A 14,137-nucleotide genomic window follows, 5' to 3' on the forward strand; every position below is an offset into this window, starting at 1 on the left:
TCTATCTATCTATCTATCTATCTATCTATCTATCTATCTATCTATCTATGTCTTAAATGAGGGATAGACTAGGGTTTATATGAAGGTTAATTTAGCTTAAAAATGCACGTACACTCAGCTATGTATGTGTATATGTATAAATACATATGTATACACACATGAGTATGACATATATAGGTATATGTGTGTATGTATGTGTATATACACTTGTATTATCCTTCACTTAAGCCCTAGAACAAAATCTCTTTGTGGTATGGAGTAGACATTGATTTATTAAAAGCTATTCTAAGCTTGACGGGTCCCACCAAACTAGAAATATTTAAATTACAATTCTAAGTAGGCGCTGTTATCAAAGGAGCAGCCTTAGCTAAACTCAGAGAGACCCAGGACCAGAAAGTTGGCCCTGAGGTGATAATATTATTTTTCAGTCCCAGTCATTGATAACACTTGTCTTAGCATAAAGGAACTTCACCCTGCCTTGGTAGAGTATGTACCTATACATAAAAGACCTCATTATAAAGATTATTCCTGGTAACCTATCCAAGTAAATGATATTCTTAACATAATCTTTGAATTTATGATAGCTATTAATGAATTTTTAAATCTCGTTTTAATGTGGCTAGGATACATTTCATTATTTCTTTTACACTGAGCTTATATTTATCAGTCTGTAACCCCATTATCAGTCATGCAGCTTAATGTCATTGTGACTTCGCTTCTGTATTTTGGATTCATGTTTCTCTCATCGGACCATAATTTTGTCCTATTCTGACAGTTATAAGAGGCTTTCTTGCACGCCAACACTTGCTGCAAAAGATGAGCATCAGACAACAAGAGGTCACTTCAGTAAAGAGTTTCCTCCAGAACACAGAAGACATGGGCCTGAAAACATACGATGCACTGGTCATTCAGAATGCTTCAGACATAGCTCGAGAAAATGACCGGCTCCGCAACGAAATGAACATAGTTTACCATAGAGAAAAGTTCGAAGTCAGGAACAAACAAGAAGGCACCAAAAGGTAAGTGGAAAACATTTTTGACAGCCTTTGTAATTGATCCAGCTATCACCATAAGAGTTCAGAACAGCTCTCAACTCAGGGTCACCAGCAATGATCATAGGACAAGAGGCAAGGGACAAGCATCTGCTATGTGACGAAGTCAGTGCTAATCACTTTACAAATATTATGCATGTATGTCATCTGCAAACATTTTGCTAAAGGCAGCACAGTGTAGTTGATAGAATGTTCAGCTTGAGTTCAGGAATAACTAGGTTCGAATCTGGCCTCAGGCACTTATTAGCTGTGTGACACTGGGCAAATCACTTAAACTCTCTTAACCTCAGTTTCCTGATCTGTAGAATGAGGACAATATATGTGAAGTGCTTTCTAAGTCTTGAAGGGTATTATAAATGTGAGGTATTATGTTTGCTTTTGTCATTATTATTGCTATCATGATTATTATTAGGGAGGCAACATGATATAGCAGTAGAGAGCTTTCCTCTGAACCAAGAGGACTTGGGTTCAAATCCTGCCTCTGACACATGTTATGTGAACCTAAGCAAGTGATTTAATATTGTGTTACCTCCAGCAACTCTCTCAGACTGTAATTTGCAGAGCAGGTGAGGTTCTGAACTGGTAAGGGAATTTTTCTCATTGGGAGTTTCTTATTGTAAAGAAATGAAGGGTCTGGTGATGATGATGATGATGATGATGATGATGATGATGATGATGATGATGATGAAGATAATGATGATGTAATTATGGCTTCTGATGAATATTGTATATATTTTTGTTAATATATTAAATATCCTTGTTAACAAGACCATAAACATAGATGCACATATCACAAGACCATTTATAATCTCTATTTTGAAGGTCATTAATTTTGTATGCTATACTTGTTTCATTTTATGAATACCTCAGGCAATCTCAGATTTTTATTTTAAAGTCTTTGATAGCTCTATTTTTAGCAAACAGATTTAATTGGGCTTTTAAATTTTTTCATTGAAGCACACTGAACATAAATGCTGACTTAGACAACCTTCTGGAAATTTGCCAAGGTAATTAATAAGGAGCCATTTTAGGGGAGAGGAGATGCCATGAAATCAATATAGAGAATTGTGTTTGTTCTAGTCACTATCTAAATTGACACATTTTCTTCACTAATGAAGTCATCTTTTATTTCTTTTGATTTGAAAGCATACTTTGAATGCTTAGCTACAAATAGAAATTTTGCAACCACCTGTTTTAACTTACAGTAGAGTGTCCTTCCTCTTATGTGAATGATAAGGACACCTGTACATCATAACATCAGTCTGTGTAATGGCAGTAATCAGTTCTTTTTGGCCATAATTCACTTGGTAGGGAGCTATTTATTTTTGCACAGTAACTCAATAATGCCACATTTTATCTCACTGGAAATGGCATTCCTTTGCTTGTGCTGCCTATGTAAGATTATTTTTATTAAAGTAAAAATATCAGTGTCATCTCTGTTTAATTAGCTTCAGATATCCCAGTGATTAAATACTAAAAATCTCTTTGTAGGGAAAAACTGGTACTTAAGCATTACAGTGAAAACATATTACATACTGAATACCAAGTTTTTATCTATTTCATTTCCTACATGGGCATCTGGCTATATCTTTTAGAAGAATTCCAGCTCTTTTGGTGTTCTGCCATAAAGAGATAAAATTATAAAAACAAATGTTTAAACAACAACTTGGAAAACAAATGCACTGACATCTTTTTATCATGTGATTACTCCAGCTTATAAAACCAAAAGGAAAAATTTTGTTGTTATTGCTCTTGTTATTATTATTATTTTTACTATATCTTTTTTAACTAAAGAATTATTAATTGCATATGCCTTCCAGAAGGATATTTATTATTTTCCCTGCTGGAACTGAACAATCACCTCAATTTCTCACTTTGCCCAGATGTAAAATTAAGTACCAAATGATTTGTCAATTTGTTTATTGGATAAGAGCAATGCACTTGGCAACAGAAAAGACATATAGACTAAAAGGGAAAGAAAATCATTATGATGGAGAAAATAACTCCACATAATTAAATGATGGCTGATGATGCATGGAGGGAGAGACAGAAATAGGAAAGTAGTGTGGGTTACCCCCATAATTCCAAGCTTTGCTTTTTATAATGGTGTACTCCTTTGAGAGGGAGCCATGATGAACTCCTAACATTTGCTGCATCAGTAACTTTCTATTAAGATGGATTTCCCAGAAATTATCATTCAGATTGAATTCCTAGGTTTTGATTGTGTTTAATAATCAGAGTGTGAACAATCTATTCAGTGAATGCCTGATCAACAATATGAAACTACTTAAGGAAAGCTGCATTTATGTCTGTGTGTGGTGGTGGGGGGAGTCCAATGATCTTATTTATCATAAAGCAGGAAATGGAAAAATGCTAGCAGCTTCATCTGGATTTGTTTGTCAGAAGATTACTGCATACACATCCTCTAGTCACAGCAGGGGTGTTGAGAGATTGTTTTCCAAAAGGCTGTTATTATGTTTGCATGAACAGGTTCATTGTTATCATTTGAATAATGCATCTGGGCATCTCTTCTGTTATGTGTGTGTGTTTTTCTTCTTTCCTTTAAGAGCTGCAGACAAGGGTGGAAAGGTCTCTGAAGACAACTTTGCAGTCAGTCGGGCACCCAAGCATTTTCATTCTAGCTCAGTTCCAGTCCCCATGGCAGTGGATGGCTTGGTACAGTCTCTGGCTGGATCATCCATCAGATCTCCCTCCCTGCACTCTGTGTTCAGCATGGATGACAGCAATGGCCTGCCATCACCACGGAAACAGCCCCCTCCCAAACCAAAGAGAGACCCCAACACACGACTGAGTGCTTCCTATGAAGCTGTTAGTGCCTGCTTGTCAGCAGCTGCTAAGGAAACAGCTAATGAAGGTTAGGCTGAAAGGGAAATGATGGAGTGGGGCGGGGGACAGATTGGGAGACAACAACATTACTTCTGTTTATTGATCTTTTCACTTCCGGTCCTCAAACGTCACATAGCAGCCTTGTTGCTCTAGTACATTTTTAATAGAAATAAATCTAATTACCGGTTTACTAGTGGCTCTTTAATCACTAAGAAAACAAGACATTTGATTAAAATTTCTAAGACTGTTGGAAAAGGCAATTCATGCTATTCTCCCTACCCCTGCCCTCTTCACAACCCCCAACACACACACAGCTGCACATAAAATAAACTTCACATTTTGACAATACAAATTTTGGACCCTATTAATAATTAGAATTTTTTTCAAACTTTCAATTGAAAGAGATATGGTCAGGATCAAGACTTAGGATCATCCTACCTGTGACACATACTAACTGTGTGACCCTGGCAAGTCACATAAACTATCAGTGCCTGAAGCAACATTCAAAATCTGTAAGTGCTGAGATGCACTGGTTGTGTATTTTCTCACTAGGAGTTCCTTATACCAGATTTAGTCCCAAACAAAATAAAACCTCCCAAATCAACCATTTCATCAGTTTTTCTTTGCATCAAAATTTAGACAAACAACACCTATTTTATCATGCCAATGAGTGAAATGATTCACTATTCAATGCATAGCAAGCTCTAGTTAGTGGTTTCTGTAAAAGTAAAGTAACTTAAATTTCTATATTGAGATTCTAGCAACATCTTTATCTAAGTGATTAAAGTTAAATTGCATACTCATTACAAGTTATCTTCCACTCATTTATATTAGGAGTCTGTCCATGGGCCATAGTTTGCCATCCCTTGATTCATATTATGATTACTTATTAGTAATTATTCATCTTTGGCATTATTAAAAATAAATAGGACACATCAGAGAACAGAGAATTTAATTTAATTGCTTTTTAAAAATAATAATCAGAGAAATTTAGCCAAGATAAAAATAGAGAGAAAGCATAAGCATATTCTTCTAGACAAAGATATTTGACAAGTTACACAAGTCTAGAGTAAAATACAATACTAAGCTTAGTACAATCATCTTCTTTAATGTGTCTGAACAGGCTTTCAGGTGAAATCATTTTTTTAAAAATATATATGTTTTAAACACAGGGAGGTAGCCGATTGTCCTAAATAAATAGAAAAATGTACAAGAAGACTTCAAGGTGTCGGTAGAAGAGCAAATATTGGTATAATGAACAGAGGATTAGACTTGAAATCATGATGACCTGGGTTCAAATACCACCTCAAGCCTTTACCAGTTCTGTGATCCAGGGCAAGTCAGTTAACATCTCCGAGCTTCAGGTCATTCTTCTGTAAAATGAGAGGATCGGACTAAATAATATCCCTGATTCCTTTCAACTCTAAATCCATGATCTCATGATTAATAATTGATAAGACTGAAGAAAATCATATTTTCTGCTAGGATGTAGGAAATAAAGATGAGGGTAAATACAGAAATAGACAAATATGAGAAACAACGTGGAGTAAAGATAGAAATGAGTTTCAAGGGGGAATTTAAATTTGATCAGTGGAAAGCAATTGGAAAGGGTGGGATTCACAATATCATCTTAAACAGAGGAAGTACAGTGCTTACTCAATAATATTTATATCTCAATAATTCATAAGCACATAGAATGAGTAGGCAGGATAAATCTCACTCATTCCCTTATTTCTCTCTAGGTATTTTAACTTGGTAGTCTGCAGGGGTAGGTTTGTGGGGCAAAGCTCAACAAAGGAATGACAAAAATAAGAAACAAGTTGTGGGTTAGACAGACCTGGTGGGGAGCAAATACTTTCTACAATCATATTCACTTGGGTATAGAGAATATGGCATGATTACAAAAGAACAAAATTCAGAACAAAATGTACCATAAAAAAGAATATGAGGGTGAAGTTTCACTAGTAGTAGCTTTATTCAAGATGGAAAAATCAATATGAAAAGGAATAGAATAAATCTTACAGAGTTGGGAGAATGGGAAAAGACATGAGTATTCTAAATCACATCAAGTCATCACATAAGTGGATGGAAAGGCCTAATTTGAGAATCAGAACATGGTAGTGTTTGATGAAATGAGAAAAAGAAATCAAATTATTAAGCATAATTCAGGTCAAATTACAAAGGGCAAAGGGATGGTTGAGGTTTTAGAAAATAATTTTTAAAATTTCTTTTGAAAAAAGGAATCCATTGACATGTAGAGAAAATGTTATCAGGAGACAGAAAAATATATTTTAGAAATCATTTTTCTTTAATCTAAAGACATTTTAAAGTGAGAAACTGATTGAGAGAGTAAAAAATAACTTTTTAGTCAAGCATACCTATACTGAGGGAGAATGAATTTATAATCAGAGAATTAAAATGATTTCTACAAATCTTAGTGTAATAATACCTAATATTATATAGTGCTTACCATGTACCAAGCATTGTGCTAAGTGCTGTACAATTATTATCTCATTTGATCCTCACAACAATCCTGGAAGATAGGTGTTATTATTATCTCCATTTTACAGATGAGAAAATTGAGGCAAACAGAGGTTGAGTGACTTGCCCAGGATTTTACAGCTAGTAAGTGTCTGAGGTCAGATTTGAACTCAAGTATTTCTGAGTTAGGCCTGGCACTCTCTCCCCTCTGCCACCCAGTAATAGAATATTCTCTTGCACTAAATGAGTAAAATATAAGACTAATGAATCAATGTATCAATCAAATAGCATCCAAAACCCAAAGATCATATTTTTATTAAGGGAGCTTTCAAATTTTGAATCTGAAAGAGAAGAAAGGAGCATATACATATATACATATATATATAAACACACACATATATACACACATGTATATATACATGCACAAACATATATATACAAACACAAACACATACACACACACATATATATACATGTGTCCAAAGTCAGAAAAATCAAATATGCGAAATTAATTTCTAGACATCTCAACTCAGCTACAATTTGAGGTTCCACCACACTGATTACACACCCCATTTCTTTACAGCCAGTTGTTGTCCACCTTACACAACACAAAGCCAGAAGCTGTTTAGGGCACTGTGAGTGATCCTTCAAGTGCTTACTTGTGGATTGATCATGGCATAACATATAGTTATGTTTTTGTTTAGTTTTGTTCCATACAATGTCTAGGAAAAAAAGAAGGCAGCTTAGGCAAAATGAGATCCCTTTCAAAATGGAGATCTAAAAGTGACCTGGAGAGATTCTTAGCAAAGTAGCAATTCAGTGTGATTGATGGAGAGCTGGGCTAGGAGTCAAAGGGTGCTGTATACAAACCCTATCTTAGATGTCCATTATGGGCAACAGAGCCTAAATATAAAAAGACACTTTCTTGATGCTATCAGCCTCAAATAGTTTGAATTATACAAATATGTTAGAATTATAATATCTTATGTAAAGTTGTATTTGTCAGTAACTGGTTAGGGATAAAAAAAAAAGTATTCATCTTTGTCATAGAGAATTCTCAGTGCCAAATCCAAAGAGGAGAGGAATTTCCTAGGGATTAGGAGCTTCTCTAGATGCTCCTATCAGAAGATGATGCAGTGCTGATCATATTGGGCAATGAACCATTGCAAAGCCTCCTGAATGAGTTTAGCTAACTATTTACATGAGAAAATAACATAAAAGCATAAAGAAGGCCTATTGCTAAGATGTTCATCTGACGTTGCATGATCCTTCCATAAAGCTAGTTCCTTTTGGACTGATGCTGAGAAGGACAACTAACTGTTCCCAAAAAAATGAATAAGAGAGCTAACTAGATTGCATTTAGGAAATCTCAAATTGCTTTTAATGATCTCTTTCTGAAATAGAGGTCCAATTTTTTAACACCAATTTTTGTCTGGTGATGCAAAATGGGAATGAATCACAGACTATTACACTCTTTAAAGAATTTAAATTATAGGTCACTCAAATATCAATAGAGAGATGCATGGTGGATGTAAAAACAAAAGGCAGCAGTAAAATTTTTAAAAGAAGATGGACTTTTCAGAACAATCCCCACATCATAAGACATCAGAACAGGGTTTTAATAAATGTTGTCATTTATTATTATTATGTAATTTATTATTATTATATGAAAAACTTAGATTTTCATATGACTGTTTTATGACACATTAAGAGGACATCACTCACTAGAACTATATATATGTATACATGCACTTATATGTATGTGTATGTGTGTGTATATATCAACATATATAGTTTGTAGTTCCATATTCTCTTTCTCTATATGTGTGTGTGTACACACATATATACATGTATACATATACATTTATAGTTCTATTCTGCATAGTTATATAATATATTTATATATGTTATGTTAAATAAGCAAATTATATAAAATATATTATTATATAAATAAATTGAAAATAAATTATACATTAAATAATTTTATCCTATTTTATATGTACATAATGTGTATTATATATGTGTGTATATATATATACATACAGTATACATACATACATTCCAGAATCTTCTACAGAGATACACAAATTTTTTAGCAATAAATTTCATTTGTTTTGCTCACCTAATTTTCAACTGGAGATTCATTATATTTACCTTTGAAATTTGGAAAAGGCATCATCTATCTGAACTGTGAGTCCTGAGTCTTGGGAAATGTATTATTGAATGTACCAGACAGGCAGTTAAATGTTCTTTCACCACCTGTAATATTGTACTGGAACATAACCTCCCCAAACAGTGTCATAGTGAGGTTCCAGCAAATTCTTGAATTTTTCAGAGACCCTCCATTTGTCATCCAATTGTGACTGAGTCTTTGTACCTGCAGTAAAATGTGGTCAAAACTAATTCTAAATGCTGCTTGCCATTTTGGAACATATAGGATCACTCTCTATTCAACTTTTTGGTTGTTGAAAAGGAACTATTTTGTTCTCCTGGATTAAATTCTAGATGTCTGGGCTTCAATGAGGTTAAAACCATATGACATGTATATTTATGCAAATTGTGCAATTTAAAAATAACCTCAAAGATTCCTCCCAAAAATGGAAAGGAAAAATCAAAACAAAACAAAAAAGACTCTTGGGTAAGAAGAATGCTTCTTTAGCTCCTGGTGGCATTTTATAAAAATTTTGTGTCATCTTATGGTGAATTAGTCAGGAGCCAAATATGTGGGAGGAATGATAGAACACACAATTTAAGAGGTCTAGCATTTTTTTAAAATTGTGATCATAACAGAATTCTGTTTAAATTGGTCACAATTTGACCTAAATATTTATTTGCTATAATATGGTTATATGGCTATAATATGGCTATAATAATCACATCATTCTGGTTTCTTTGGTGAGGTGTGAAGTTGTTGAGTTTTTGTTTCCATGGTTGTTGTTTTCTTAAAACTTAATATCCAAACATTTTTTTTTAAGAATTTGCTTGGTTTGGAATGCATCTCAGGCTAGATCAATCAATAAAGTTCAATATTTCTAAATAAATATACATCATGAAGCTGAATTGAATGTAGCCAGGATTTGTATTTGTGTGTTATTATAATATTTTAATCTCACTGTATAATAAGTTAAACTTTTCATAGAATCTATAGTGTATCTATCTAAACTTTGCTCATTTGGGTCACAAGGTGATAATAGAGCTGAAACTTTCCAAAGAGAAGTTGCTTATGAACTAAAGGTCTTTAACTTACTGAGAACAATTTAAATATGATGCATGCATTCCACTGCACTGCCAGAGATTTGTCTGCTTTGAATAAAAAAAAAAAAAAAAACAGGTGATGAAACAATATGGTAAATAATGGGCATTTTTCTTACTATGGACATGCCCCCTTTCACTGGTTCTCTCTCAAGAAAGCTAATTTTTCTTTTCCATTACTAAGTTGAGATTTAGAATTTTCTTTGTTAGGATCCTGTTGAAGGACCCTAACTCTTAAAGGGCCCTATTTGAAATGAGCAATAAACTCCACTACAGTGGCTAAACAGTCCAGAATGATGAAATAAGTCAAGATTTTCAAAATTCAATATATTTTGTAAAATAACATGATATTATTATATAAAATAATTCTCACTATTTATAGAGGATATATTTGTCTAACAAAATGACTTTATTCCATAAGATATTGCTCATTATTTTATGAGAGAAATAAATCATCCTTCTTTTAAAAAAAAAAGCCTATTGTATTTGTTCTACCTACACATCAAGTATCTCCATTTGCTCCCTTAACTCTTTTTTTAACTTAATTTTGTCTTGAATTGATTCCAACATTATTTGAGGCTGCTTTACCATACATATTCTTCTCTGTCTCTGTCTCTGTCTGTCTGTCTCTCTCTCTCTGTCTCTCCCTGTCTCTCTCTCTCTGTTTCTCTGTCTCTGTCTCTGTCTCACTCTCTCTCTCTCTTTCTCTCCCTCTCTCCTCTCTCTATCTCTCTTCTCTCTCTGTCTCTGTCTTTTTCTGCAGGAAATATTTCTCATTATTTGTATTTTAGATTTTATTTTTGTTCCCATTAACACCTTATTATTTGTTGCTTGCTTTTATTATTTTAATAGTAACCAAAGTAAGTTTTAAAGAAATTTCTCCTTCTTTCTACTTTAATCATTTTTATTCACCCATCAAAACAATCTAGTTAACTTATTTAATGGAACTAGTTCTGGCTCTGTCAGTAATTTCCTATATGATTTTAATTAGTCAGTTCACCTCTAAACATCTTAGTTTCCTTGCCTGTAAAAATGTGGAATATATGATACAATCAATCACTTAATCAATAAGTATTTATTAAACATTTATTCTGTTTAATTTTGAGTGTACAACATTGAAAATTGAGATACTCTCTGTCCTCAATGAGGTTACATTGTATTGTGTGGTTAAACTGGGTATATACAAAATAATTACACGTAATTTGTATTATACAAAATATTCCACCATTAACAACTGGAGAATTTTGGAAAGGATCAGAAGAGTTTTACTCTTAAGCTGAGCCTTGAAGGGATCCAGGGGTTCTAAGAGGAGGAAATGAAGTATTATATTCTAAGAATGGGTGAAAAACCAGTACAAGGGCATGAAAATGAGAAATGAAATGTCATGTATTGAAAGCAAAGTAGATTGACTAGATTGCAAAGTATGAAAGACAGACAGAAAAAGACAGAGTGACAGAGACAGAGAGACAGAAATGTTTAATCAACCTAGAAAGACAAAATTGAATCAGAATGTGAAGGGCCCTAAATGCCAAACAAAGGAATTTATATATACATTTTTTTTTAAAAAGCATTTAGTTACATAGAACTATAAAGTTTCTTTCGAACTAGGCTGCCTGTGCTCAGCTTTAGCCATCTTCACAGGAGAATATGGCAACTTAGAGAATGAGCTGAATGAACCTTCACCACAAGTAGGTTTCTGAGATACTTTAGACAAATTCTTTGGACAATAACAGTTAAACATAGCCCAGATTATTTTGTCTGTCATTATGTCCATTTTATCTCAACCGAATGTGCTAAACTCTCTTCAAGAAGGGCAAAGACATAGTCAGACCTCCTCAAATATAAATATTGCCTTATTCAACTTTCTCCTTTTTCTCGTGGATAAGTTGTTAGTCTTATCGATACTAAAAATAATTGATCTTGATCTTGATATTGAACATTTTGATACTCTTCTTTTGCACAGAATAAAGTGAATTTTGTTTAGGAACCAAAGGGACGGAATTCAAATGTTGAAGAGAAATATGGTTTAGAACATTTAGGATCTGGAACAGTAAGATCTGTGAAGAGTTAAGTCCAAGCTAAGCTACATGGTGCAAGATGCAATTATTTGAGAAATCTTAACCCTACCACTCTCTTCTTTCTGTTTCAGTGTTGACTCGGCCTAGGCCACACAGTGATGATTACAGTACAATGAAAAAGATTCCTCCTCGAAAGCCCAAAAGAAGCCCCAACACAAAGCTTAGTGGCTCATATGAGGAGATACCAGCACAAAAGCCTGGAGAAGCAAAATACTTAAGTGCTGTAACTAAAGTAGGTCAACAAGATGTGATGACAATGCAGAGAGCTTCTTCTGCAGATGGACCACACCAGGGAATCCTCAATTTGTATATGTCCCAAGAGGAAGAGGAGGAGACCGAGCCAGTATACATCGAAATGGTAGGGAACACAATAAAGAACAGTTCCATTGAGACAGACAGCCCAGATCAAGGAGAGTCTGTTTATGAAGAGATGAAATATTTTTTGCCAGAAGAAAGTAACAACAGTGGCTTGGGAATGGTTCCACTAGTAAGTGGATCCCCACCACTGTTTTTTGACTGTCGAAAACCTCTAGCTGTTGAAGAGAGTGACATAAACAGTCAAACCACAGGGACCTTTAGAGATACATGTGACATTCCACCACCTTTTCCAAATCTGCTTCCTCATAGACCTCCACTTCTGGTGTTTCCTCCAACCCCGGTGACATGCTCTCCAGCATCTGATGAGTCACCTTTAACACCCTTGGAGGTCAAAAAGCTTCCTGTCCTAGAAACCAATCTGAAATACCCTGTGCAGTCAGAAGGATCAAGTCCATTGTCTCCACAGTACTCCAAAAATCAGAAAGGGGACAATGACAGACCATCATCCCCTGGTCTAATGGTATTTAATGTTTCGAGCAAAGTTTCTCCTCCTTCAACTCCACCTCCTCCTCCCCTCCCACCTCCTCCAGTGCCTCCACCTACTGCTTTTCGGCCTTCCACACATTTTACTTTCCCCCCAGAAACTCACACTCCATTTCTGGCTAATGCTGGGAAAGCAGTGACAATTTCGGAATTGTCCAAAGTACCTCAGAAACCAAATTCAACTCATGGTGCAGGTTCTTCCAGCTCATTCTCTCAGCTGTCCTATTCTCCTGGGAAGGTAGCAAAAGTGGAGCACAGGAAACCCAACTCCAGTTCATCTTCTCCACTACCATACAGCCCTCCAAACTCAAGACCGTTAACCAGTCCTCTTGATGAGTTAACAAGCCTGTTTAACTCAGGACGGAGTGTGCTTCGGAAGTCTGCAGCAGGAAGGAAAATTAGGGAACCTGAAGGTAAGTAGTCAGGAACTATTTCCCTTTTGCTCCTATTTAAGAAAATGTAGTAGAATAATTATGCTAGATGATGAAGTAGATAAAGCATTAGACCTGGAGTTAGGAAAAGTTGAGTTCAAATCCAGCCTCCAATATTTACTAGCTTTGTGACTCTGGGCAAGTCATTTAATCTCTGTCTAGTTTATTTTCCTCTTATGTAAAATGGGGATAATACTAGCATCTACCTCTCAGGGTTATTGTGAGGAAAAAGTGAGATGATATTTATAAAGTGCTTTGTAACCCTTAAAGTTTATTTCATATGTATGTGTGTGTACATATTTATATTATTTATAATATAATATATAAGCTTATATAAATGCTAACTAGCATTATTATTATTACTATTATTTTTAACGATTTCTTCTAAACAATTGTTAAGTTTAGAAAGCTGATATTGTCAGAATAAGAAATTAGCTAAGCACTAGGGTTCCCTCTTTACAGATAGAAAAATTAAAAGCTAAGAAAATTTTGAAGTATTAGGATAAAACTGTGTACTCCAAAGAAGAATCTGGGGAAAATATTGAATATGGCATTTCTGTCCAGTGTTTGCTTTATCTTTATTAATAATACTTATTCTCAAAGTTCTTACATTCCACATTACTGAGTCACATTGACTTGTAGACATATAACTATAACTCTCATGAGCCATGCATTGTCTATTAAACCATTCTCTTTAACAATTTACCTTTTGCCTTTCATGATGCTAATGTGGTGATTATAGAAAAGTTACTTCACCTTTATGGCTCTCAATTTCCTCATTTGTGAAATGGGATTAATAATACTTGTATTAGCCACCTCACAGAAGAGTTGCGAGGAAAGCACATAAGGAAACCTTAAAGTGCTATATAGAAATGTGGATTTTCATCATCATCATCATCAATCCCCTGGAATTTTTCCCTACTAAATTTGAACTACTTGTGGTTGAATAGATGATAGGTGATGGATGAAAAAAATATGCATTAAGTACTTACTATGTACAAAGCACTATGTTAATCACTAGCTAAACAGATAATTGAGACAGAGGCCCTGCTTTCCCAGAGCTTATACTCTAATTTCAAGAGACAGCACACACACACACACACACACACACACACACACACACACACACACACAC

The 14,137-nt window shown here is 34.6% G+C and overlaps 1 protein-coding gene across 1 annotated transcript in view; it reads left to right on the forward strand.

Annotated features, from left to right (window-relative positions):
- The window catches only part of LOC114046108 (unconventional myosin-XVI-like), a 682,808-nt gene that overhangs the window by 586,154 nt on the left and 82,517 nt on the right, over positions 1–14,137 (forward strand). Inside the window, exons 30-32 of the mRNA XM_027866362.1 lie at positions 776–1,019; positions 3,620–3,927; positions 11,782–12,984. Of these exons, the coding sequence (XP_027722163.1) occupies positions 776–1,019; positions 3,620–3,927; positions 11,782–12,984 (1,755 nt within the window). The remainder of the gene's footprint in view (positions 1–775; positions 1,020–3,619; positions 3,928–11,781; positions 12,985–14,137) is intronic.

Source organism: Vombatus ursinus, unplaced genomic scaffold, assembly GCF_900497805.2.
Source record: "Vombatus ursinus unplaced genomic scaffold, bare-nosed wombat genome assembly UNPS02014781.1, whole genome shotgun sequence".
Taxonomy (NCBI): Eukaryota; Metazoa; Chordata; class Mammalia; order Diprotodontia; family Vombatidae; genus Vombatus; species Vombatus ursinus.